Source organism: Osmerus mordax, chromosome 20 (assembly GCF_038355195.1).
Source record: "Osmerus mordax isolate fOsmMor3 chromosome 20, fOsmMor3.pri, whole genome shotgun sequence".
In the NCBI taxonomy this organism is placed as follows: Eukaryota; Metazoa; Chordata; class Actinopteri; order Osmeriformes; family Osmeridae; genus Osmerus; species Osmerus mordax.
In genome coordinates, this window is record NC_090069.1 from 4,872,961 (window position 1) to 4,896,887 (window position 23,927).

Here is a 23,927-nt window from a genome sequence, read left to right on the forward strand (position 1 = left end):
TCCATGGAGAGCAACCTTCCTGTAGGTTTCTGCTCCAACCACTGTTATGTATCTTATCAACCATCTAAATATTAGAATCAGGTGTGCTGGATTAGGATTGGAATGAACCTACTTGACAGTTGCCTTCTGGGAACTTCTGGCCAGTACTGATCTCAGGGATCTTGTTCACTAACAAGTCAGAGGTTGCTCATTTTCTCTCACCACAATTGGAAGCTGAAAACAGCCTTAACATATGGGTGGGTACAAGGACGTGTGTGTGTGTGTGTGTGTACATGTGAGGGTGTGCAAAGAAAATCATACATCAGAATTTGGTGTACACAGAAAATTGAAGAGGGAAACAATTTGGTTGTCAATTCTACCTTTAATCAGAGAAAATGATTGCGTTTTTTCTTTAAATAGCTGTAGTGCTGTTTGATGTTTGCAGTAACATAAATGTTTTGTTTGGTGTGCATTTAAATGGCTTGTTTAATTGCATCTATTGTTTAGGATAATACAGTCTGTTTAATTTGCATTGACCTATACACATCGCAATGTTACTTAATTCTGTAGGTAATTCTTCTCATGTAAGTACCCTACATATGACAGATTAAAACCTAATGTGCGGTTTTGTGGCATGTGATTCGCTTAAAATGGCATACCATCCGTGAGCTAACTTTACTTCTTGACTTTATACTCTACAGCTCTGCAAGGAGTCCTTACGCCCTTTGTTGTCACTCAATTTTGTATTCTTAAGTGTAAACTTAAGTCTAAAACTTGTCCACTCCTCGTGTTCTGAAAGGGTGTGTAAGCATAGGGTTACAAACAGAAGGAAGCTATGTAGCAGAGGGCTCGCGTTCCTTGTCCACTCAATGCAGGTGCTCCCCCTTGTGTCAAGTTGATAGGCTCCCCTGGGCTTTGTGCCAGAAACTATTAAAACTGCTGTATCAAAACCTCTTTATTTTATTGCAATACATACATAACTTACACATACAGCATTGTGTATGGAGGTCAGATTTCATTGAACCATGCCACTACATAACCCAGAATTCAAATGTCATACATAGACACTAATTTAACAAATAAATAAAGGCATTTTAAACACTTGAAAGAAAATGATTTATTACTCCTTGTGTCTAATTTGATTTAAAGCTGGTAATAGTAAACTTGACAAACTGGACATATATGATGATTCGAACAAAGCTTGTGACTGCTTCCTTTCTATACATTTTTGTTTTATGGGACTTTTGTCCACTATCAGCCACAGGGCAGGCATTCAGGCTATGGTGCCCCTCCATTTTTGCACTGTTTTAAGATTAATGTTACCTAGCTAAATCAAAAAAAATTTTAAGACAGATTTCCTAACTAGACTACTGTTAAGTAGTTGTAGTAGTAATGTAACAGGTAGATAAGTGTGTTACGGATTACATCTGGCGATCAAATCCAACAATGTCGAGGTATAACGCAAACACAAGAATGTCTTACATTGTGACCCACCTCAAACAAAGGCATGGGCAAAATGAATAAAAAGACGTGTAACCGTTAATGATAGCAGATACAACAGACCAAACAACACTGTGTACACCCTTGGGGACAAACAGAGTCCCTACAGGCAGGCTTTGGTGCACCATCCTCCTAGGTTTCAAAAGTGTCCTAGTTTCTTCCCATAATCATTTCAAAAGGCCTCACATGTAAATAGCTGAGATGCCACAAGACTTTGTTTCTTTTGTTGTTTTACCCTTAACACTACAGTCCAATACGTTATGAAAATAATTCTTGATATAAACAGGCATCGCCAATCATCTGTACATGTATTTGCAGAGAAATGTCTGTCTCTCTGTATATATATATATATATATATATATATACACACACACAAAGTGTGAGTACCTGTACATAATGGCATGAGTGCACAGTGTCATGTGTATGTGTAGTCAATCATCAATGAAAGTTAGTCGGCCGGGTCCTTCATTCTTCATCCACCGCCTGTACCTTTTCATCCTGGGATCAAGGGCCATTTTCATCTTCATCTCCTCTTCCTGCTCCTCTTTGTACACCTAGAATTGGTCGATCAAACACACACATGATCAATGGTCCGGGCGCTGCAGTATTCGTACTATTTCACATAAGGGAGACACGATTGAACGAACGTGAGGAGAATCGAGTCTCAATTCGCATCCCCTACCTCATAGTTCTCCTTGATCCAGAGCTGCCTCTCTAGGAAGGTGTTTTTCAGGCCATCGTCCAGACTATCAAACTGAGACAGAGGCATCTTCATGTACTTGCGGATGATGTAGAGCTTCTCCTCGTCGCCATACTCCTCCCTGCAAATGGTGAATTTGTATATCCACGAGCAGTACCAGATCACGTAGAGACACAGGTGGTAGGGAAACAGGATGATCTTGCACAGCAGGATATCCGAGATGTTGGGTTTCTGGTAGCCCCCCTTGATGTCAATCTTGTTCTTGATGATGTCTCGGATGATCTCTTCCTCCTGCTCCCGGATCTCTTCCTTGGATCGACGGTTCTTGCCCTTCTCTTTAGTCCTGTTTAGGAGCCCCTGTTGCTTGGCCAGCTCTGTGGCCTGAATCCGATACTTGGGCACGGTTGCTAAGTAGTTGATGGCTTCGTTGTAGCTGCTATGCCAGCTGTAAAACTGCAGGGATCGAGATTGTCACGTGGTTTTATCAATGAACGATAGAACCACAGAATGAATGTTACATACAGTAATAGGCCTATCAATACAGTTTATCTTTCTATGCCTCAGGGAAAGAAGATCTTACCTGAAACACTGAGATGGCACACACAGTAACCAGAATTACAATTCGCACGTCCACCTTAGGTGCCAACCTTCTCTTGTAGTATGCATAATAATGACTATAGTATTCCTCTGGGTGGTCAAGCATGTAGTCATAGTCTTTCCGGGATTCTTCATCCTAACAGAGAAAAAACAGTAAGGAGCATTTGCCTATTGTAATAGTGAAGCGAAGTACCTCGAATGATTTATTTAACATCTGCACTTCCGTTTGACAAATCATGTTGCTAACGTTTGTGCCTTGACATCATTCGGTTCTAATCAAGCTGGTATAGTCCAAGACAAGAGACAATGTGCAGTTACGTAAGCATACTACTCATAGGGGCTTCAGTTCAGACGGAAGTGCCACATTGGCAAAGCAAGTTGACACGTTCTGCTGGATGAAGCTCAATCATTACCTGGCATTAGCTAACATAACCAAGTAACATTCGTTCGGTAGCTCTATCTTAATCCGCAGTCAGTATTTACCTTTAGGGTCTCGTATGCAGTCGCAATTAGCAGAAATTTCTGATGTGCACTTTCTCGAGTTTCGCCGGCAAGACTTGGATCTCCAACTCGGAATCTGTCTGGGTGATACTTTCTGGCCAGCTGTCTATAAGCACGAGCTATTTCAGACTTGGTCGATTGTCTGCCTACGCTAAGCACATCGTAGCATATCTCAGTGCCACAATATAGTCCCTCTATCAGCGCCGAGACACAGGGGATATAAAACCCACAAAGCAAAATAATACACAGCGTAAAATATCGCCCATGCACCGCGGGCGCAGCCATCTCAGTCAGTACTCCAGTCGCACAATACTTGCCTCATCAGAGACGTGTACTTCCGGACATATATCCGGACCACAGAAATGATGACGAGCTATAAATCCATGACCAGCCAGACAGTTTCTTGGCTTGTATGAACGCATAAAACAAATGCATGAGTGCCATGCTTAATTACTAATAATCTTTTATAAACTAATGGTAAAAACGTAATATAGGGATATAAATCACACTTGACAAACCAAAGAAACAAGGATACACAATTTCATGTTTATTTTTTTTTGTACAAAACAGACCTTAAGAGACATTCTCCCCTTTGACCACATCTCTACATTGCAGGTTCAAAAAAACTAACAAAAAAAACAAAGCTTTATAGCACTGATTTGAGCCTTGGTTTGAAGTATTCAGAGACATGACAACATTGCTTTAGCTTCTGCTCAAACACTAGAAAAAATAGACATGGCATGAAACAAAAAGGACAGCAAGACGGGAAGTTGCTACAACACCGCCATTTTCTAACAGCTCAAAACCCCTTCAACCAACTTGCCGAAATCCTTTTCATTTCAACTATTTCAACCATGTACAATTAGGAACAACACAGACACACTGTGGCTCGTGCAGTCACACAGTCCCTCTGATTCAAAACATACAAGATTGGCAAACACTTTACTGTCAGAACTGTCAAACTTGTGCAGAAAAAAAAAACCTCCCTTGTAATTACTTTACCATATTAAACCAATTCTCAAAAATGTGTGATGAAATAAAACTGAAGTAGGCATTTCGGGTTGTTGTCTGCCAGTATAGTAACACTGCATGCATGATACACATCAGTTTAGGACAACATAATGTAGAAAAGTACAATTACTCACGGAGAAGGTACAGTTCAGCTCTAAAAAAAAAAAAAAAAAAAAAAAGATGACATAAAAGCAAAACAACAGTTTCACAGGAATCTTTTTGATGGTACGCCTATCTCCTATAGCGGCCCCTCTCCTTCTCTCGTTCGCGGTCTCTAACCCGGTCTCTCTCCCGGTCCCGTTCGCGTCCACGGTCTCGGTCGCCTCGACGCACGTCCCTGGGCCGGTCTCGCTCCCTCTGTCGGTCCCGCTCGCGAGGACGGCTGCGGCGGCCAGTCACCACCGCCTGCGTGCGCCGCAGGAAGTCATCGACCCGCATATCGTAGTCATGCTGCGACACAGAAGAAGAACCTCTACATGCACGACTCATCCACGATTCTCAAGATGACAGATTCTGGAACAGGCCAGACAAACTCATTACAGCGGTAGTAGTCGTGTGTGACCAGTGATGGGCCTGTCGTAAGACAGAAGAAATCTTACCAGGCTGGATGAAAAGGAGCGAACGACTCTCTTTTCTCTGAACCTGGCGTCGTGCGGGACAGGGTGATGGCCAGAATATGGCGGGTGGGCCTGGGGTGGGGGTGGGTGGTGCTGGTAGTATGGATGATGCGGGGGCTGCTCCATTCCTGGGTATGGGGCCTACGGTAGACCAGATTATTCCATTACATTGGATGAATTCGAAAACAAATGGGACTGCAATTCGTTACGCATATTCAACATTACCATTCCCTGCCAAGGAGGTGGCGGTCCAATGTTGTGATGGAATTCCCTCATGTAGTCATTGTAGGACTGGAGTGAAAACGGTGCACATTGTTAGTCGATGCCAGGGTTAATGCTGCAGATCGCCATATGACAGAATGAGAACATGCAAAGGCTACTCTATAACTTCCTTGAGAGTTTGGGGGATGACAAAACAGCTCGTTTATGAACTCACCCCGTTGAGAAAGACATCTCTTCGGACCCCAGGGAACCGCCTGAGAGAGAGAGAGAGAGAGAGAGAGAGAGAGAGAGGTACGAGGGGAAAGTTGGAATTTGGGGCGAAACAAGAGTGCATCTCCAGCATACTCCATCTCATTTACAAATGCTGCTCACCTGTCCACAGGCGGGTTGCGTGGGTCCTGTATAAAACCTGTATTGATAGAAATAGCACTGAGACTGAGTAGCGATGTCAAAGGACTCCAGTTTTCCAGGGTCATAGTGCAACTGCATAATAATCATGCTTATTATTCCGCTTTCAATGGTTTGTTACTCATATGACGTTTTAAGGCTGGAGTGTTCACTTTAAGACTAATGTAACAGAATAAGAACATCGAGTCATTAAAAACAGCAGGACTAATACACGCTGAACCTCAGTCAAATGTACAAGACATTAATCATACGGCTTTGACATCATTGTATAGGTGTATATGTACAGGGCTCATAACTGATGACACAAAACATGAAAAAAAGGATTTGAACGTGGCATGTTTCCATCAGCCGTTACAAAGGGATATACCAATATATAGAGATAGTGACCTGGTCTTTGGGGAAACTCAGGTGGATAGTCAATCCGTGGCCGTTTCCTGTTGTGAATGTCAAATTCCTCTGGCCGACGCCTACATGGATTAAGGTAGAAATTGAGACAAGAGAACCTCTCGCTAAAGACAAGGCAAGTAAATCCTAGCCACATCAAGACACGCCCTGCATTGGCATTCTACCCAATAAGACATAGTAACACATCTCTTCATTATAAAAACAGATTCAGTTGGTCATCATGCAATAGTCAGGCCTACATTTCTGTGTCCATCATGGTTAAATCTTTTCATTTATGCCCCAAGTTCTTGGATGCATTTCATTGCCCGTCTTCATGAGAGTACCTCACTACAAAAAGGTAAACCAGTACACATACAACAAACAGTATAACTTGATGGCATTTAGGTTCAATAAATGAGTTGTCCTGCATCTGTTTAGATCTCGTGCTACCAAAGCCAATTCTACAGCTCCAAGAGGATGAGTACTGTTAGAATGAAGTGCATCCTTGTTAAACTGCTTGAGGCTGGGCATTTGAAGTTTAGTTACCCTACATTTAACTATCAAAATGTGAGGCACATTTAAATAATAGCCTAAAGTTATGAATATTTCCATATTATATAATGGTGTAAATCTGTTTACCTTTATGGACCATATTTTTCTAAATACAACAATTTAAGTGTGAATTAGATGGCCTCACAGGAAACCTTCAATACTGTATTAAATACACCACACTGTCAACCTAGATGAAACACAATTTCTACAGGAAATGAGAATAAGCCGGTGAAAATGGTAACATACCGCTTTCTTGTAGTTTTGTGACTGTTACCGTTGGCAAATATTAAGATAGCAAAAGTTCATATACAGTCCATCTTATGGTTTAGGTCTACAGCCACAAACACATTACAAGGGGAGGCCTGGAAACGCATAGACGGGGGTGAGAGGGAGGATGCAGTCCATTGCAATCAAACAGACCAGAGGCGTGTCGGCCATTTTTTTCTCTCTCTTATAAACCAAGAGGGGATCCCTCTTTGGCTTACAGCTTTCCCTTGGTTTTTCTCAGTCCATTGAGGCCTTAAGAAGAAATGAGAGGGGTGTGTCTCCTGCTATCTCACTTCTCAGTCCTTTAGAGTAAGGATTTGCAAACCATTCCTTGGGGGGGGGGGGGGGGTTCCCCTACCTACCACCGGACGGCACTCCAGATGTGGAAACTTAACAATGGCTCTCACCCTCTACAACATCCACAGTCCTTGGTGTTGAGGGGTGACTGTAAACCAACATATTCGCCATATGATTTCTTGAGGAAAGGGGGGGGGGGGGGGGGGGGGGGGGGGAGGGGGGGATTGGTGGTTTAATTGGAATACAGGACAGTTCAACAGATCTCCTTTTGGTGGGCCACTCTACTTTAACGGAAACTCGAGGGAGGGCTTAGCCCCCCCCGCACTCTGCCTCCTCTCACCCAAGTGGTAAAAGATACGAGTTCATACAAGGCCCAATAATAGATGATCCCTGAAAACACCAGAGTCCAAAAGGCACTGCCAACAGGAGGCGTGGGGGGGGGGAGGGAGCCCCTGCGATTAAGTCACAGTGACAGCCCCCCCCCCCCCCCCCCCCCCCCCCCCCCCCCCCCCCCAGTGCCGTGTTGCCAGGTCTCCCAACGGCCAACGGATCTTTTTCCCCCACTGGCCTACAGCTCTCCAGCAGCCTGGGATGGTGAGGCGGATGCTTGCTCCCTTCTCTCCCCCTCTCTTTATCTTTTTGTGGGGCTAGATATACTTGCATACAGCTACGTGTGCGGAACAGAACACCCAGCTGTGGGGCCACGGAGGGAAGTCCGGTCAAAAAGAAAATGCTCCTCTTGAAAGCATTTTGATTTTTCTATCAAGCATTCTCCCCCCTCAATGCGATGTGCAGTCTTCTGCTTAACAATTATGGCTCCTTTTAAAAAGTCCCACATATGATAAGGTTTATCCCCAGGAAACTCCTGAAAGAAAAGGCTTTGGGAATTATTTTTCTTTAAAACAGCTCATCTAGTGAAAATAATTCAAACAGCTAGAGACAAAAACGTGTAACTTCCTGAAATAGTGAGTGCTTTAGCATCATTTTAAATGGATGTTCACAGAATACTCCTGGATATTACCATTCCATCTTATACCTACTTCTTTTACACTAAAGCAAACAATTACACACCACTGGCAAACGCTTATATAAATCAGCCTAGCCCTGTCTTGTTTTGATTCCCCGTGACAATCCTCAACGAGGCTGCATTTGTGTCCGTGCAGCTACGAGGAACGAGGTCTCCCTCTTCCGAAGTGACGCCAGGACTCGAGAGAGAGTGGTGGGGGTGGGGGGGAGGATCTGAGAAGGGCCCCCCAACCGCTCCCTCCATCGTCACGTCACGCCCGGGCGTGAGCGCGCGGCATTAGCGGTCCAAAGAAGCATTTCTAACCTTCCCAGGTCGCGCGCGGGCTCTCGGTGCGGTGGCCGTCCTCGAGAGCGCGGCTCGGACGGCATCCTCCTCTTGTGACGCATTTTATGAATAACCTGATACAAGTCAATGCTCTCGTCCTGAGGGAAAAGCACGCAGAGCTGCATCCCGCATTCCGTCTCGATCTCCTGCGGGACACGACGCCGCCGCCCCCCCCCCCCCCGGGGAGCAGAGAGAGAGAGAGAGAGAGAGAGGACAGAGTTCAGGAGCACGGTCAACACAGGAAGCACAACACAGTGAGCTCCTTTTTTTGGGGGGGGGGGTAGGAGGACGTTGAGGATATTCACCTGTCCGTCCCGGCCGATCTTCACGGGCTTGTGTTCGTTCCACGTGTTCGAGAGGTGAGCCGTTTTTGTGAATGGCAACTCGCGTCTGCAAGGCAGGACGTTTCAAAAGTGTCAATGCCACGTTCTAGAACGGTGACCTTTTTGTATGTTTGTTTGTTAGGTTTTTTTCATGGAAAACTACACCTATAAAGTAAAGCATTAGTAAGGTTTACCTGCAAATCCAGTCAATTTTGAAGACGCCGCCGAGCATCTTGGCATTCATTCCTGCCGGCAGGACCCAGTGGATGGGGGAACCCCCGTGGTGCGACTCAGACGACAGCCGGGCAAAACCTGAACCCAAAGAGAGGGGAGACAACCTTAAGACATCCTACAAAGACAACAGTGTAAATGGAGGAGAAAGAATATATATATATATATATATCTTTTTTTTCTTTTCTTTTTTTACACCCCACAAGTGTACAGAACTAGCGGCTTTATTTTCACCTTGAAACTTTCCACTTTCCCTCACGGAGAACACGAGGATGACACTTCTGGCTGAGCGGAAAGCAGCGTTCAGCTTCTTCTCGTTCACAGGCAGCGTAGACCAAACACCCTGAAAGACAGCAACACGGGGGGGTTGGCACAAGGTCCTTGGGATTCGTGAGGACAGGAATCTGCCAGTTTGGGGTACGATTTCTTCTCGGGATTGTATACACTTTTCCCAGTCCAAACAAAAGATAAACCTCAATAGTAATGACTGGGTGAGTGGCGACTGAGTGAACAAACCTTAGCTTTTGCCAGGGAGACATTCTCGTGGTTGTTGCTCTTGATCAGGAAGAATCTTGCATCTCTGAGAACATACTTCAGCTTGCTGGTCTGATCTTTAAAAAAATAAATAAAATAAAAAGTTTAAAGATATGATGCTAAGTTGCTAAGTGGTTCCAAGACAGAAGTACCCTGTAAACGCACTAAGAGCGTGTACTTACTCTCCTTACCCTTGCGCACAGCTCGGACTGAGGAGGACAGCTTGTCGTGCTTCTTTTCAGAACCTGTCAAATAACCGCAAAAGAAAAAAGCGATTTAAATGATGTTCTCATAAAAGATTTACATTGAGTGCCTTCAAGTCGAAAAACGGAAGAAAAAGCAGTAACATGCCTTTCTTTGTATTTAGGAAAGACAATATCACCAGCAAAGACAATTACGAAAGGGATTTTTGGCAAATAAAGGAGCAAAATATGTTTTGAACGCAAAAACAACTCAAAATCGTATACATTTTTATCGGTTTGTTTGGTTCAGGGTATAAAAAACGAAAAACAAATTTGGCATAATGAGGGGGTCTTCTTTATGGCAATATTGCAGGATCTCTGTTTTAAAAAGGGCTACAGACAACATATTACAATTGAACAGTGAGCAAAAGCAGGTTAGTTACAGTAGTACAGTGATTCCAAACCTGTTGGCCTCTGCCCACTAGTGGTCTGTGAGGGTAATGCAGGTGGGTCACCAACCCAATGAAAACATGGGCGGAGCCAGACAGGGGCTTGTGGGATAGCTGTAAGCACCCCCGAGAAATGACCATGGCGCTGATGGACCCCATCTTCTTTGATCGCTCAAATAAAATATGCCGCGAAAGTGAAGTGTTTGTCTCCCGTGGTATTGTTAAACGGGTGCTAAGTGAGAATTTAGTGAATGGACCATGCGTTAGGGCAGGGGTGGGGAACCTTTTTTCTGCAAAGGGCCATTTGGATATTTATAAAATCATTCGGGGGCCGTACAGAATTATCAACTTAAAAATGTGCCTGCTATATTTGGTCAAGCATTTAATTAACTCACCCCTAATGTGATGGCTGGAACTGCTTCTCTTTGGTGAGGTTTGTGATGTTAGCTGGCACGGATGCAGCCTGCTTTGACTAGGGGTGCATCGAAAATTTCTTGGGGGGTATCATGATTACGGAAAGGGATCGTATTATTTTTTATATTGATACCATTTTTGAGACTGCTTATCGATCTGAGTGTTAATCAGGCGTGGAGCCATACGTTGTAAACATTCGGGGCTTAGCCCAAACCAACATCGTATTCTGGGTTTGATTTGCTAAAAAGGAATTCCACACTTAATGCTCGCATTAAGCATTTTTTTAAAATGTATTAATGTATTTTTTGGTACATTGGTACGCAACGCTGCGCACCTCCACGGTCCTCTTCCACATATTAAAATAGTTCCATGGCGGGCCGGACCAAATGATTTCGCGGGTCGTATGTTCCCCACCCCTGCGTTAGGGGGACGCAAGAACATTTGAGCTATGCAAGTGGGCCGCGAAGTGGAAAAGGTTGGGAATGGCTGCAGTAGTATACATAAATATTTTTAAAAAGAGCTCGCGGCTGAATCGCGCTTTATGATAACCTGAACGACTAACCCCTTCAAAGTAGCAACTGTCGCGACGGCTCAGAGATATTTAATACCTGCAAATGATTCTGAAGCTGAGCTCCCACTCCCATCAAACACGACTGGAGATATTCCTCTAGTGGGCTTTCTTTTTTGCTTTCCCTATCCGAGCAATAAATCGGAAGACACACCCTTATGTTCAAAAAAAATTAAATACTAATCTTTATGTCTTGAATTCGAACCCACCCTCTCCGTGTCGCTGATCACTAATCCGAAAGATCCCGTTAGAACCCTGCACTGTGCTGCCCTACTCGACCATTCAAATATTTAACAACGAACCAGAGCAAAGGGCAGCATGGACAGAAGACGTCACGTGACGGCAGCGGCGACGGTTTGGGAACGGGATTTACCTGAGGCGTCGGACCCCGAGCCCGAGCGGACCGACTCGCCATCGGAGAAGGTGACCGACTCCGACCGGGAGTCGCTGGCTTCGCTCCGGGTGTCGTAATCGTTCGGCTCGTTCCCACCCCGCCGGTCGCCTTCCTCCAGCTCGTACTCGTCGTCGTCCTCCTCGCCCTCCTCCTCCTCGTCCTCCTCCTCGTCCGCCTCCTCCTCCTCGTCGTCCGGGCCCTTCTCGCCCTCCTCCTCCTCCATCACGTCCTCGTCGTCCAGGTTGGACTCGTTGCCGTCAGAGGAGCCGGCCGTGCTGCCCGTCTCCTGGTCGGTGACGTACTCCTCCGAGTTGGCCTCCTCCTTGGAAGCGGGGCTCGCCCTGCCGACGCTCTCCTCGCTGGTTCTCCTGCGCTTCTACAAAGGGGACGAGGAAGAGGAAAAAGGCGACCGGCATCAACATCTGAAGTACGACATCGGAAGTACGACTGCAGAGATGTGCTCGCTTCCCGACGTGAAACCGGGAGATGAACCGTTCCATCGGCCACGCGCCTGGTCCTACCTCTGACAAATCCGGCATCAGGGGCTTGATCCTCCGGTCGGGCTCTCTCCTGCGGGCCATGGGCTTGTCGTTATGCACTTTGCCGGGGTCACCTCTGGACATGCCAGCTCTCATGGGCTGCGTTTTCCTGTCTTCGTAATACTCCTCGCTTTTGTATTCACTGGGGTGTCTGCCTCTCGTGCTGAGAGACTTTTTGCCACTGGCTCCGGCGGCTGGGAGAGGTCTTTTCGAGGCCTGCCTAGTGGTGTGTCCGGAGGGCCTCAGGCGTTTCAACTCTTGGTTATCAACGCGGTCATTCTTCCTTTTCGACCCTGACAATGAATGCAAATGAATCATTGAAACAATAATGATTCCCAAAGGCTGACGCTGTCATTAGGTATTTACTTCCCACCAGTGTTTCAACCTACCTTTCTTCTCATTAACGTCATGTTCGCTTTCTGGGTTGTACAGCTCATCGTCTTGGTCAGGGGCTTCAGTGAGTATGTCCTCAAGGACATTTAACTCTCCTTCTGTAGGACAGAAGGTACACAAGTCGAAGATTTGCAAATACAAATCAATAAAATGGCATATAGGAGATTGCTTCAAAGAAATAGCCAGGATTAACCCCGCTGGCGTCATTGCGAGTAATCACAAATTAAACAGCTAGCAGTAGCCGCCTAAAAAGTAACCGATATACCTAGCTAGATCATTTTCTATTGCAGTTGCCTAGATAATCTTTTAAATCAAATCAAATATCGTTACCGACGCAAGCATCCGAACAATTAGACTTCTGTAGCCAGACGACAACATTATTGTAATTGGTGGTGGTCCCCCCCCCCCCCCCCCCCACCCATCATCAGCCTAATTTCTCTCAAGGATATATGTTAGATAATTTGCCTGTTAGTGTATCCATGGTCAGCATGTTGATTAAACAAGCTAGGAATAGGATACGTACTAACTAGTTAGAGGTAACTAAACCAGCTAACTAACCCTATGCACGCCAGCCCACTGAATCAACAAAGGATCAAAACCACGAGACAATGGGTGGTTAGCATGTATGCTACATAGGCCCCTCTGCGTTTTGTCACTGACACTGGCACTGGACGGTGGCTAGCTAGCTGACGGTAGTTAGCGAACTAAACAACAAGTATTTTACCTTTTTCGTCTCGTCTGTCAACGGCCATCTTTCGCCCCTTTCGCTCTTTGCCGTGAATTTTGAGCAGACTCGTTTTGCCTTCTCTGAAGGTCGGCTTTCCTCAACCGAACTGAACGAATTACGGTTCAGATACTGCAGAAACCCATTTACATTGTAGCTAGCTATCAATGGCTGAAATGGCGGATGCTTGCTTTTGCTGGCTGCCTGCGAAGCGTCTACAACTTACTACCCATAGTGCAGCAGGCAAGACTCATTACGTCACTCAATCATAAACAACCGAGGTTGTAAACATTCTCTGGTTGTGTAGTAAGAAGCGTCACGTTTGACTGCTCCCTGCTTTTTTCATACAGTCATTTGTAAATGTTCTATTCCCACTTTATATCAGATTTTGTAATGGTATGTTTATACATACATGTAAGTTGTTTACTACATCCTGCTGCCTAAAGAAAAAACAATGGATTTTAGGTATTCAACTCCCAGACATGGATACAAACTAATAGCATGTCTTGTTTAGTTCTGAGGTTAATCTTTTGCAAGGGGCTGATAAAATGAAGAGGACAGAGTAAATAAGATAATGACATGTCTTTATTTATTGGGTGTCTTAGTGAGATCAAGTTCAGTTCAACACATGCAACAATGTATGACACATTTTCACAACACAAATGATCATAGGCCTTTGACCAATCTTTGTACAATATTACTCTGTCTTTTCCCTTGGTTTGCCTTTCCCACAGCACTTGCGAATGCAGAAACAACACGTTTTAATCAGTAGAACAAGGATGAGTCCCACTACAGAAAGCAAGAAAGCTGCTACATCTAAACAGTAGTACTGGTACCAGGTCAGGTTGTGTGCTTGAACCCTTAAGTGCTTGGCCCCCTTGTTGCGCATCACAAACTCAATCCAGAACACAGCTGTGTCCAGAGGTCTCATTGGTTGGTCATGATGGATTCTTGAGAGCTTCATCATGCTTTCTTTGTACCTGGTGAGAAGATTACATAGTTATATGAGTTCATTCCAGGGATTTTCTATACTTCCATCCTGGTTCAAACAGATGGCAGTTTGTGGTGGCATGGTCAATATAACGTCGTTTATCTCAAGAAAAAAAAAAAGGATTAACATCATCGTTTTTTCATTTAAATTAAACTTACGACGGGTCATTAATGACTGTTGTGAGGCCTTCAACCAAGTCTTTGGATTGCATTGTGTTGAAGTCCAGCATAACTGCGGCTCCCTTGGTTTTCATGTGCATCATGTTGTAAGGTTGGTCACCCAAAAAGGGGATCCCCACCATTGGGATGCCGTGGTAAATAGCTTCATAAAGGCCATTGGTCCCACCATGGGTGATGAAGGCTTTGGTCTTTGTATGGCCTATATTACAATCAAAGTCAAAGGAGAGTTCAAGAGTTGTGGCGGACAATAGATAAGAACAATTTTAGTGTTTACTGCAAAAGTAATTAAATTCATATTTATTTTACCAAGTAAGTCATTTTGTGGGATCCAGTCATAAACTCTTGTGTTTGGAGCAATAGTGTCTGGTTTCTCTCCACTGTATCTCCATACCACCTTTTTATTGAAAGAGAAATGGTCAGAAATAGGTTCTGAAGTGCTAAAAAAATAGCAATAACTCACAAATCAAACATCAGCTAACCTTCTGTGGTATTTGTCCTAACGCAGTGGCAATTGTGTTTCCTTTTTCTTTGGTAAGGTTCTTGATCATGGATCCCAAAGAAAACACCACGATGCCATCATCCCCAGAACTCTGCACAAACGCCTCCATTTCCTGAAACAAAGCAGACCAGCATCTAACTTATAATTACATAACTAGGCCTGATCGCAGGTCTGTTGCAATGGATCACTACACCACCATTGGAAGTCTTACAGTAGGAAGCGGCTTTGGAGGTTTGCAGTGAAGGCCTCCAACAAACTTAAAGTTAGGGAGGAACGGTCGAGGGTACTCAAAGTCCCAGTAGGTTCGAATCAACCAAATGTCTGCCTTCCCTATCATCTCACACATCGATGTAGGTTTTCCTGATGAAAATGTACAAATGTAATGCTTGAGAGTCTTTTTTTGAAAATCATAACCACCGTAACCATCAATATGCATGGCACACAATTCACAAAAGGCACACACAGAGGCAGATCAGTACAGCACATCAAATAAATCTTTGTGCAATGACTGCAGTGTATACTCACAGAAAAACAAGCAATGTATTCTATCACAGTTATACAACCTGGCAGTGAGAGGTGAAATTGCTTGGATTTAAACTGTGTCATAGTGCATCCTAGTGTTAAAATAAAGCAAGAAGCCAAGGTATGACAGTAATGATCCATTAAACTTACCATGTATTTCACTATAGTAACCATCCAAAGTAATCAAGTGGTGTAGCTTGAAAAGGAAAGATTGGAAATGTTGCATGAGAAAATTCTTGACTCGCTCAGGAAAAGTGAACGGAGCAGTGTACAGCAGAGGAGGGGCAGGAACATAAGAGGGAGGTGCTGGCATCTGACCACAAAGCCGCTCCATCGCATAGCCAAACGAAAACCTCAAAGAGATAATGTAAGGCAGGCCAAGAGTATCTGCCACCAGTTCACTGCAGAGCATCATGGGATCAGCAAGGACCACATCAAACTTGCATTTCCTCAGCGAATCAAGGAACTCCTTATTTCGTAGCATAGAGTCGCACATGTCCAGCTGCATTTGTGTGGCTTTACCCAATAGGTCCCGGATTTTCAGGCCCACCTCAAAAGTGGAGGCGTTCGGAGCCTTATACATCCAGTAATCAATGAGGTCATCCGTCATAGCATTCATTTCTCCTTTGCTATAGGAAACATTGAAAACTTTGAAGCTGAATCGTTCTTTCTCGGTGTACTTGACAGAAGGTGAGGCTGAATTCACTACCACTGTCACAGAGTGATTACGGTCCACAAGCGCTTCCAGCATGAAACGGATGTTGAGCCAGTGACTGTACTCCCCTGGAAACACCAACACATTGCCACCATGTGCACCCTGCACCCAACAGAGCATGAGGAGGGGAGCACAGAGCAGAACCTTCAGAGACCCCATCCTAGTAGAGCAAAAGTAGAGACTGAGAGGAGCGAAGAACATGCAGTGCACCGACAGCCAGTCATGTGCACCGATTTAGAGATACGCAGGGAGAGATCAACAAAAGTAAGGTGTGATCCGCAGTGTCAAAGTCCAGAGGGCAAAGCGTGCAAAGTTTAAAGTTGAGTCACTACTCGTTTAACACGACTGGTTTGTGCTTCTGAATGAACGTTAATGACCTACAGCTGTTCCATTAAGCAAAAGTTCATTTAAACAACAAATACACTATGAGTGCCCTTCTCTAGTATGGGGATGTGTATCAATCTGACTGATGAATGACCCATCTTAAACACAAAGTCACAAAATACTTTTGTATGTTAGTAAAACAACACATTCATTGAAAAAAAGACTAGAATAATTTTTATTGTCGGTGTACTGTCCAGGCAACAAGCACTATCGTAAGACTATGAGAATGTCCTTTTGGTCTAAAAATTTGGATCAGTGCAGATGTCTATGTTATCTGATGACTATGTTATCAAGCAGTTAACCTCTGCCACTGGATAGAGCTGTAATCCTGTGCCTTTTGATCTGAGCAAATATAAAGGAGTCACAAAAGCAATCATTTTTTTATTTAGAACTTTTTAATCTTTTTAAAACTCATTGTTTATAACGTTCACTCGTGTTAACAATGACACCTGCTGATGCACTTTGATTCTACAACATTAACTGTACATATACTGTACACATATAAAACATTACATTTCATATAACAACTTATCATTTTTTAGAAATTTCATTTGCTTTTAGCTTGTGAAATAAGAGTAATAATCTATATTTTCCAAGGAGCTCTACAGCATCTGTTAAAAACTGCATCAATCTGTCTTTTCCCTTGGTTTGCCTTTCCCACAGCACTTGCGAATGCAGAAACAACACGTTTTAATCAGTAGAACAAGGATGAGTCCCACTACAGAAAGCAAGAAAGCTGCTACATCTAAACAGTAGTACTGGTACCAGGTCAGGTTGTGTGCTTGAACCCTTAAGTGCTTGGCCCCCTTGTTGCGCATCACAAACTCGATCCAGAACACAGCTGTGTCCAGAGGTCTCATTGGTTGGTCATGATGGATTCTTGAGAGCTTCATCATGTTTTCTTTGTATCTGGTGAGAAGATGAAATAGTAATATGACTGCATTGCAAATGGCAGTTTGTTGTGGCACGGTCAATTAAACAAGTTTATCCATTTCAAAACTTAAAATGTTGATTAACAGCATCAATTTTCTTGAACTAACAAGACTTACGACGGGTCATTAATGACTGCATTGAGACCTTCCACCAAGTCTTTGGATTGCATCTTGTTGAAGTCCATCATAACTGCGGCTCCCTTGGTTTTCATGTGCATCATGTTGTCAGGTTGGTCAGCAAACAAGGGGATCCCGACCATTGGGATGCCGTGGTAAATAGCTTCATAAAGGCCATTGGTCCCACCATGGGTGATGAAGGCTTTGGTCTTTGTATGGCCTGAATGACACAACAATCAGAATCAAATGAGTGTTTTAAGAATTGTGGGGGACACCAGTCTAGAATGGTATGATGTTTACTGTAAAAAAAAAAGAGACAAATTGCTGTTTTGTACCCAGTAAGTCATTTTGTGGAATCCAGTCATAAAGTCTTGTGTTGGGAGCAATAGTGTCTGGTTTCTCTCCACTGTATCTCCAAAGTACCTTTAATTGAGAAAACAGAATGGTAAAGATCTGGGATGTAGAATGAATTATGCCAGAAAGCTTTGATCGAAAACATATCAACTAACCTTCTGTGGTATTTGTCCTAAAGCAGTGGCAATTGTGTTTCCTCTTTCTTTGGTAAGGTTCTTGATCATGGAGCCCAGAGAAAACACCACAATTCCATCATCCCCAGAACTCTGCACAAACTCCTCGATATCCTGAAACAAAGTCCATCAGCATTTCATTTTAATAATTAAGATTTATATAGAGATGGGCCATAGATCTCAGGATTGTTTCATTTCAATTGGTATCACAATTATTGTCGAGTAATGTTCGTACTTAAAATTGGAATTTAATGAAAGTCTTACAGTAGGAAGTGGCTTGGCAGGTTTGCAGTGAAGGCCTCCAACAAACTTAAAGTTTGGGAGGAACGGTCGAGGGTACTCAAAGTCCCAGTAGGTTCGAATCAACCAAATGTCTGCCTTCCCTATCATCTCACACAACGATGTAGGTTTTCCTGATAAAGATGTAAGAACAGCATCATTTAAAAAACGTAGAAACTAACTCCTTGTTGTACGTAACACTGGTCCACACACAGAGGTAGATCAGTGCAGGGCATGTGATAAATGCTTCTGCAAAGAACAAAGTACTTTTGTGTGTACAAAAGCAATAACAAGCATAATCCTTGTACTATAGCTCTGTTGTACAACTGGAGGTGAGCTTGTGTGTGAATATTAACGGTGTCATAGTGCAACTAGTTATCTTATCACACAGGAGTAGATTAAATCAGAAATACATTGCAATCAACGAACGGTAAAATAAATAGAAATACAAATAATTGTAGGAAGGCAGGAAATGACAGTGCCTTTTAACCCTTGAAACACTGTAATCAACTTACCATATATTTCACTATAGTAACTATCCAAATTCATAAAGGAGTGTAGCTTGAACATGAAAGATTGTAAAATTAACATGAGAAAACTCTTGACTCTCTCAGAATAGGTCATTTGAGCCGTGTAAGACAAAGGGGGCGTGGGAACATAAGAGGGAGGTGCTGGCATCTGACCACAAAACCGCTCCAGCGTAAAGCCAAACGTAAACCTCAAAGAGATAATGTAAGGCAGGCCCAGAGTTTCTGCCATCAGGTCACTGCAGGGCATCATGGGATCAGCAAGGAGCACGTCAAACTTGGATTGCCTCAGCGTATCAAGAAGCTCCTGATTTCGTAGCATAGAGTCGCACATGTCCAGCTGCATTTGAGTTGTTTTTCCCATTATCTCCCATATTTTGAGGCCCACCTCTAGCATGGAGGCATTCTGAGCCTCATACATCCAGTACTCCACAAAGTCCTCTGTTACAGCATGCATTTCTTCTTTGCTAAAATCGACATGGAAAACCTTGAAGCTGAATCGTTCTTTCTTGGTGTAGTCGACAGAAGGTGAGGCTGAGCATATGAACACTGTTACAGAGTGATTACGGTCCACAAGCGCTTCCAGCATGACACGAATGTTGAGCCAGTGACTGTACTCCCCTGGAAACACCAACACATTGCCACCATGTGCACCCTGCACCCAACAGAGCATGAGGAGGGGAGCACAGAGCAGAACCTTCAGAGACCCCATCCTAGTAGAGCAAAAGTAGAGACTGAGAGGAGCGAAGAACATGCAGTGCACCGACAGCCAGTCATGTGCACCGATTTAGAGATACGCAGGGAGAGATCAACAAAAGTAAGGTGTGATCCGCAGTGTCAAAGTCCAGAGGGCAAAGCGTGCAAAGTTTAAAGTTGAGTCACTACTCGTTTAACACGACTGGTTTGTGCTTCTGAATGAACGTTAATGACCTACAGCTGTTCCATTAAGCAAAAGTTCATTTAAACAACAAATACACTATGAGTGCCCTTCTCTAGTATGGGGATGTGTATCAATCTGACTGATGAATGACCCATCTTAAACACAAAGTCACAAAATACTTTTGTATGTTAGTAAAACAACACATTCATTGAAAAAAAGACTAGAATAATTTTTATTGTCGGTGTACTGTCCAGGCAACAAGCACTATCGTAAGACTATGAGAATGTCCTTTTGGTCTAAAAATTTGGATCAGTGCAGATGTCTATGTTATCTGATGACTATGTTATCAAGCAGTTAACCTCTGCCACTGGATAGAGCTGTAATCCTGTGCCTTTTGATCTGAGCAAATATAAAGGAGTCACAAAAGCAATCATTTTTTTATTTAGAACTTTTTAATCTTTTTAAAACTCATTGTTTATAACGTTCACTCGTGTTAACAATGACACCTGCTGATGCACTTTGATTCTACAACATTAACTGTACATATACTGTACACATATAAAACATTACATTTCATATAACAACTTATCATTTTTTAGAAATTTCATTTGCTTTTAGCTTGTGAAATAAGAGTAATAATCTATATTTTCCAAGGAGCTCTACAGCATCTGTTAAAAACTGCATCAATCTGTCTTTTCCCTTGGTTTGCCTTTCCCACAGCACTTGCGAATGCAGAAACAACACGTTTTAATCAGTAGAACAAGGATGAGTCCCACTACAGAAAGCAAGAAAGCTGCTACATCTAAACAGTAGTACTGGTACCAGGTCAGGTTGTGTGCTTGAACCCTTAAGTGCTTGGCCCCCTTGTTGCGCATCACAAACTCGATCCAGAACACAGCTGTGTCCAGAGGTCTCATTGGTTGGTCATGATGGATTCTTGAGAGCTTCATCATGTTTTCTTTGTATCTGGTGAGAAGATGAAATAGTAATATGACTGCATTGCAAATGGCAGTTTGTTGTGGCACGGTCAATTAAACAAGTTTATCCATTTCAAAACTTAAATTGTTGATTAACAGCATCAATTTTCTTGAACTAACAAGACTTACGACGGGTCATTAATGACTGCATTGAGACCTTCCACCAAGTCTTTGGATTGCAGCTTGTTGAAGTCCATCATAACTGCGGCTCCCTTGCTTTTCATGTGCATCATGTTGTCAGGTTGGTCAGCAAACAAGGGGATCCCGACCATTGGGATGCCGTGGTAAATAGCTTCATAAAGGCCATTGGTCCCACCATGGGTGATGAAGGCTTTGGTCTTTGTATGGCCTGAATGACACAACAATCAGAATCAAATGAGTGTTTTAAGAATTGTGGGGGACACCAGTCTAGAATGGTATGATGTTTACTGTAAAAAAAAAGAGACAAATTGCTGTTTTATACCCAGTAAGTCATTTTGTGGAATCCAGTCATAAAGTCTTGTGTTGGGAGCAATAGTGTCTGGTTTCTCTCCACTGTATCTCCAAAGTACCTTTAATTGAGAAAACAGAATGTTAAAGATCTGGGATGTAGAATGAATTATGCCAGAAAGCTTTGATCGAAAACATATCAACTAACCTTCTGTGGTATTTGTCCTAAAGCAGTGGCAATTGTGTTTCCTCTTTCTTTGGTAAGGTTCTTGATCATGGAGCCCAGAGAAAACACCACAATTCCATCATCCCCAGAACTCTGCACAAACTCCTCGATATCCTGAAACAAAGTCCATCAGCATTTCATTTTAATAATTAAGATTTATATAGAGATGGGCCATAGATCTCAGGATTGTTTCATTTCAATTGGTATCACAATTATTGTCGAGTAATGTTCGTACTTAAAATTGGAATTTAATGAAAGTCTTACAGTAGGAAGTGGCTTGGCAGGTTTGCAGTGAAGGCCTCCAACAAACTTAAAGTTTGGGAGGAACGGTCGAGGGTACTCAAAGTCCCAGTAGGTTCGAATCAACCAAATGTCTGCCTTCCCTATCATCTCACACAACGATGTAGGTTTTCCTGATAAAGATGTAAGAACAGCATCATTTAAAAAACGTAGATACTAACTCCTTGTTGTACGTAACACTGGTCCACACACAGAGGTAGATCAGTGCAGGGCATGTGATAAATGCTTCTGCAAAGAACAAAGTACTTTTGTGTGTACAAAAGCAATAACAAGCATAATCCTTGTACTATAGCTCTGTTGTACAACTGGAGGTGAGCTTGTGTGTGAATATTAACGGTGTCATAGTGCAACTAGTTATCTTATCACACAGGAGTAGATTAAATCAGAAATACATTGCAATCAACGAACGGTAAAATAAATAGAAATACAAATAATTGTAGGAAGGCAGGAAATGACAGTGCCTTTTAACCCTTGAAACACTGTAATCAACTTACCATATATTTCACTATAGTAACTATCCAAATTCATAAAGGAGTGTAGCTTGAACATGAAAGATTGTAAAATTAACATGAGAAAACTCTTGACTCTCTCAGAATAGGTCATTTGAGCCGTGTAAGACAAAGGGGGCGTGGGAACATAAGAGGGAGGTGCTGGCATCTGACCACAAAACCGCTCCAGCGTAAAGCCAAACGTAAACCTCAAAGAGATAATGTAAGGCAGGCCCAGAGTTTCTGCCATCAGGTCACTGCAGGGCATCATGGGATCAGCAAGGAGCACGTCAAACTTGGATTGCCTCAGCGTATCAAGAAGCTCCTGATTTCGTAGCATAGAGTCGCACATGTCCAGCTGCATTTGAGTTGTTTTTCCCATTATCTCCCATATTTTGAGGCCCACCTCTAGCATGGAGGCATTCTGAGCCTCATACATCCAGTACTCCACAAAGTCCTCTGTTACAGCATGCATTTCTTCTTTGCTAAAATCGACATGGAAAACCTTGAAGCTGAATCGTTCTTTCTTGGTGTAGTCGACAGAAGGTGAGGCTGAGCATATGAACACTGTTACAGAGTGATTACGGTCCACAAGCGCTTCCAGCATGACACGAATGTTGAGCCAGTGACTGTACTCCCCTGGAAACACCAACACATTGCCACCATGTGCACCCTGCACCCAACAGAGCATGAGGAGGGGAGCACAGAGCAGAACCTTCAGAGACCCCATCCTAGTAGAGCAAAAGTAGAGACTGAGAGGAGCGAAGAACATGCAGAGTGTGCGAGTCGAGCATCTGAAGTCACGTAAGTAGAGATCACAACAAAGAGGGCGTGCTCTGAGTCAAAGTCTATGGGCAGTGTACACAGTTTGCAGTTGAGTAATCCCTCTACACCACCAAAAACTAAAGTTTGCTTCTGAATGAACCTAGTTTTCCCGTTAAAGTTCCTCTACAGTTAAGCTTTTAAAGTATGTAACAATACTATCGAGACGTTTGATTCACAGGGCTTTTACTTACCACTAAGTTCACTGTAGAAGACATCAAGTGTCATCTTTGCAACAAGATGGAAAACTATGTCTTGAGACAGATAGAACAGTGTGTTCTTCAGCCTCTGTGTGAAATCCATCTGATCAGTGTAGCTCAATCCTGGGGCTGGAACATAAGAATGAGGGGATGGCACCTGCCCACAAAGTCTTTCCATTGTGTGGGCAAAGGAGAATCGCAGACTGAGAACGAATGGTATATCCAGCTGTTCTGCCAGGTACTCAAAACCTATTGTTAAGGGATCACTGAGTATCACGTCGTACTGTTCTGTCTTTAGTCTCTCCAGCAAGTCTGTATTAGAGAACAAAGTTCTGGCTGTTGCCATGTTGAATTCCATACTAGTTTCCATTAGGGGCTTCATCTTCAGTACAGCCTGGATGATGTTATCATTTGGCATGTCGTAAGTCCAGTATCTTAGTATCTCATCCATCATTTCATTAAACTGTTCTTTGCTGTGGGGAACTTGGAGAATTTCAAAGCGGTAACTAGCAGTGGTGCTGTTGTCCGCTACTGTCGGTGAGGCTGAGTTGGTGATGACTGTGATCGCGTGTCCTCTCCGAGACAGCTCCTCCACGATGTTCTTCATGTTGATCCAGTGGCTGTGCTCTCCAGGCCAGATCAAGATCTTCCCCCCCGACACACACAGAGGGGAGTAGAGGAGTAGCAGAAACACACCGCTGCCCACAGTCCACATGTTAAGGACATGCGGAAATAACAACTCTTGAACAGATTCCAAAATTGTAGTCATCTGACCAAATGGTTATGATTGATTGGA

At 43.5% G+C, this 23,927-nt stretch overlaps 5 protein-coding genes across 11 annotated transcripts; all 5 read right to left on the reverse strand.

Annotated features, from left to right (window-relative positions):
* Positions 1–919: 919 nt before the first annotated feature.
* On the reverse strand, positions 920–3,563 carry dnajc25 (DnaJ (Hsp40) homolog, subfamily C, member 25). The gene is made up of 4 exons (XM_067257897.1): positions 3,260–3,563; positions 2,760–2,912; positions 2,162–2,632; positions 920–2,033 (listed from the first exon to the last, which is right to left on the reverse strand). The coding sequence occupies exons 1-4, from the start codon at positions 3,560–3,562 to the stop codon at positions 1,911–1,913; spliced, it is 1,050 nt and encodes a 349-aa protein (XP_067113998.1). The 5' UTR covers position 3,563; the 3' UTR covers positions 920–1,910.
* Positions 3,564–3,811: 248 nt separating this feature from the next.
* Positions 3,812–13,329, reverse strand: ythdc1 (YTH N6-methyladenosine RNA binding protein C1). Of its 4 annotated transcripts, XM_067257889.1 has the most exons (17): positions 13,138–13,329; positions 12,410–12,511; positions 12,003–12,313; positions 11,461–11,857; positions 9,657–9,719; positions 9,457–9,551; positions 9,175–9,283; positions 8,904–9,021; positions 8,692–8,776; positions 8,366–8,532; positions 5,923–6,002; positions 5,500–5,536; positions 5,342–5,381; positions 5,131–5,196; positions 4,888–5,046; positions 4,568–4,738; positions 3,812–4,442 (listed from the first exon to the last, which is right to left on the reverse strand). In XM_067257889.1, the coding sequence occupies exons 1-17, from the start codon at positions 13,163–13,165 to the stop codon at positions 4,437–4,439; spliced, it is 2,034 nt and encodes a 677-aa protein (XP_067113990.1). In that variant the 5' UTR covers positions 13,166–13,329; the 3' UTR covers positions 3,812–4,436. The 4 variants fall into 4 exon arrangements, with proteins under 4 accessions (XP_067113990.1, XP_067113989.1, XP_067113988.1 ...); XM_067257888.1 differs by having other exon boundaries at positions 3,812–4,738; positions 9,666–9,719; XM_067257887.1 differs by having other exon boundaries at positions 3,812–4,738.
* Positions 13,330–13,724: 395 nt separating this feature from the next.
* On the reverse strand, positions 13,725–16,202 carry LOC136964020 (UDP-glucuronosyltransferase 2C1-like). The gene is made up of 6 exons (XM_067257894.1): positions 15,479–16,202; positions 15,018–15,166; positions 14,787–14,918; positions 14,614–14,701; positions 14,287–14,506; positions 13,725–14,117 (listed from the first exon to the last, which is right to left on the reverse strand). Exons 1-6 carry the CDS (start codon positions 16,200–16,202, stop codon positions 13,835–13,837), a joined length of 1,596 nt encoding a protein of 531 aa, XP_067113995.1. The 3' UTR covers positions 13,725–13,834.
* Positions 16,203–16,659: 457 nt separating this feature from the next.
* Positions 16,660–19,521, reverse strand: LOC136964019 (UDP-glucuronosyltransferase 2C1-like). Of its 2 annotated transcripts, XM_067257892.1 has the most exons (6): positions 18,798–19,521; positions 18,268–18,416; positions 17,986–18,117; positions 17,812–17,899; positions 17,477–17,696; positions 16,662–17,336 (listed from the first exon to the last, which is right to left on the reverse strand). In XM_067257892.1, exons 1-6 carry the CDS (start codon positions 19,519–19,521, stop codon positions 17,054–17,056), a joined length of 1,596 nt encoding a protein of 531 aa, XP_067113993.1. In that variant the 3' UTR covers positions 16,662–17,053. The 2 variants fall into 2 exon arrangements, with proteins under 2 accessions (XP_067113994.1, XP_067113993.1); XM_067257893.1 differs by lacking the exon at positions 17,986–18,117 and having other exon boundaries at positions 16,660–17,336; positions 18,798–19,510.
* A 457-nt stretch (positions 19,522–19,978) lies between these two features.
* Positions 19,979–23,800, reverse strand: LOC136964017 (UDP-glucuronosyltransferase 2C1-like). 3 transcript variants are annotated; one of them, XM_067257884.1, is made up of 7 exons: positions 23,129–23,800; positions 22,116–22,748; positions 21,586–21,734; positions 21,304–21,435; positions 21,130–21,217; positions 20,796–21,015; positions 19,979–20,655 (listed from the first exon to the last, which is right to left on the reverse strand). In XM_067257884.1, exons 1-7 carry the CDS (start codon positions 23,736–23,738, stop codon positions 20,373–20,375), a joined length of 2,115 nt encoding a protein of 704 aa, XP_067113985.1. In that variant the 5' UTR covers positions 23,739–23,800; the 3' UTR covers positions 19,979–20,372. The 3 variants fall into 3 exon arrangements, with proteins under 3 accessions (XP_067113985.1, XP_067113987.1, XP_067113986.1); XM_067257885.1 differs by lacking the exon at positions 22,116–22,748 and having other exon boundaries at positions 19,990–20,655; positions 23,126–23,800; XM_067257886.1 differs by lacking the exons at positions 21,304–21,435; positions 23,129–23,800 and having other exon boundaries at positions 22,116–22,828.
* Positions 23,801–23,927: the final 127 nt, after the last annotated feature.

Excerpts from the sequence above, each read along its gene's own strand:
- dnajc25 (XM_067257897.1), bottom strand. The coding sequence starts at position 3,562 with ATGGCTGCGCCCGCGGTGCATGGGCGATATTTTACGCTGTGTATTATT. Across the intron at positions 2,913-3,259 it reads CTGCATACGAGACCCTAAAG|GATGAAGAATCCCGGAAAGA; the intron begins GTAAATACTGAC and ends TTTCTCTGTTAG. Across the intron at positions 2,034-2,161 it reads GGATCAAGGAGAACTATGAG|GTGTACAAAGAGGAGCAGGA; the intron begins GTAGGGGATGCG and ends GACCAATTCTAG.
- ythdc1 (XM_067257887.1), bottom strand. The coding sequence starts at position 13,165 with ATGGCCGTTGACAGACGAGACGAAAAAG. Across the intron at positions 5,382-5,499 it reads CGCAACCCGCCTGTGGACAG|GCGGTTCCCTGGGGTCCGAA; the intron begins GTGAGCAGCATT and ends TCTCTCTCTCAG. Across the intron at positions 4,739-4,887 it reads GCTCCTTTTCATCCAGCCTG|CATGACTACGATATGCGGGT; the intron begins GTAAGATTTCTT and ends TCTGTGTCGCAG.
- LOC136964020 (XM_067257894.1), bottom strand. The coding sequence starts at position 16,202 with ATGGGGTCTCTGAAGGTTCTGCTCTGTGCTCCCCTCCTCATGCTCTGT. Across the intron at positions 14,507-14,613 it reads CCCACAAAATGACTTACTTG|GCCATACAAAGACCAAAGCC; the intron begins GTAAAATAAATA and ends ATTGTAATATAG. Across the intron at positions 14,118-14,286 it reads ACAGTCATTAATGACCCGTC|GTACAAAGAAAGCATGATGA; the intron begins GTAAGTTTAATT and ends TCTTCTCACCAG.
- LOC136964019 (XM_067257892.1), bottom strand. The coding sequence starts at position 19,521 with ATGGGGTCTCTGAAGGTTCTGCTCTGTGCTCCCCTCCTCATGCTCTGT. Across the intron at positions 17,900-17,985 it reads TAGGACAAATACCACAGAAG|GTACTTTGGAGATACAGTGG; the intron begins GTTAGTTGATAT and ends TCTCAATTAAAG. Across the intron at positions 17,337-17,476 it reads GCAGTCATTAATGACCCGTC|ATACAAAGAAAACATGATGA; the intron begins GTAAGTCTTGTT and ends TCTTCTCACCAG.
- LOC136964017 (XM_067257884.1), bottom strand. The coding sequence starts at position 23,738 with ATGAAGAACATCGTGGAGGAGCTGTCTCGGAGAGGACACGCGATCACA. Across the intron at positions 22,749-23,128 it reads TGTCTTCTACAGTGAACTTA|GGGAGTACAGTCACTGGCTC; the intron begins GTGGTAAGTAAA and ends TGGTGTTTCCAG. Across the intron at positions 21,016-21,129 it reads TCCACAAAATGACTTACTGG|GCCATACAAAGACCAAAGCC; the intron begins GTATAAAACAGC and ends TGTGTCATTCAG.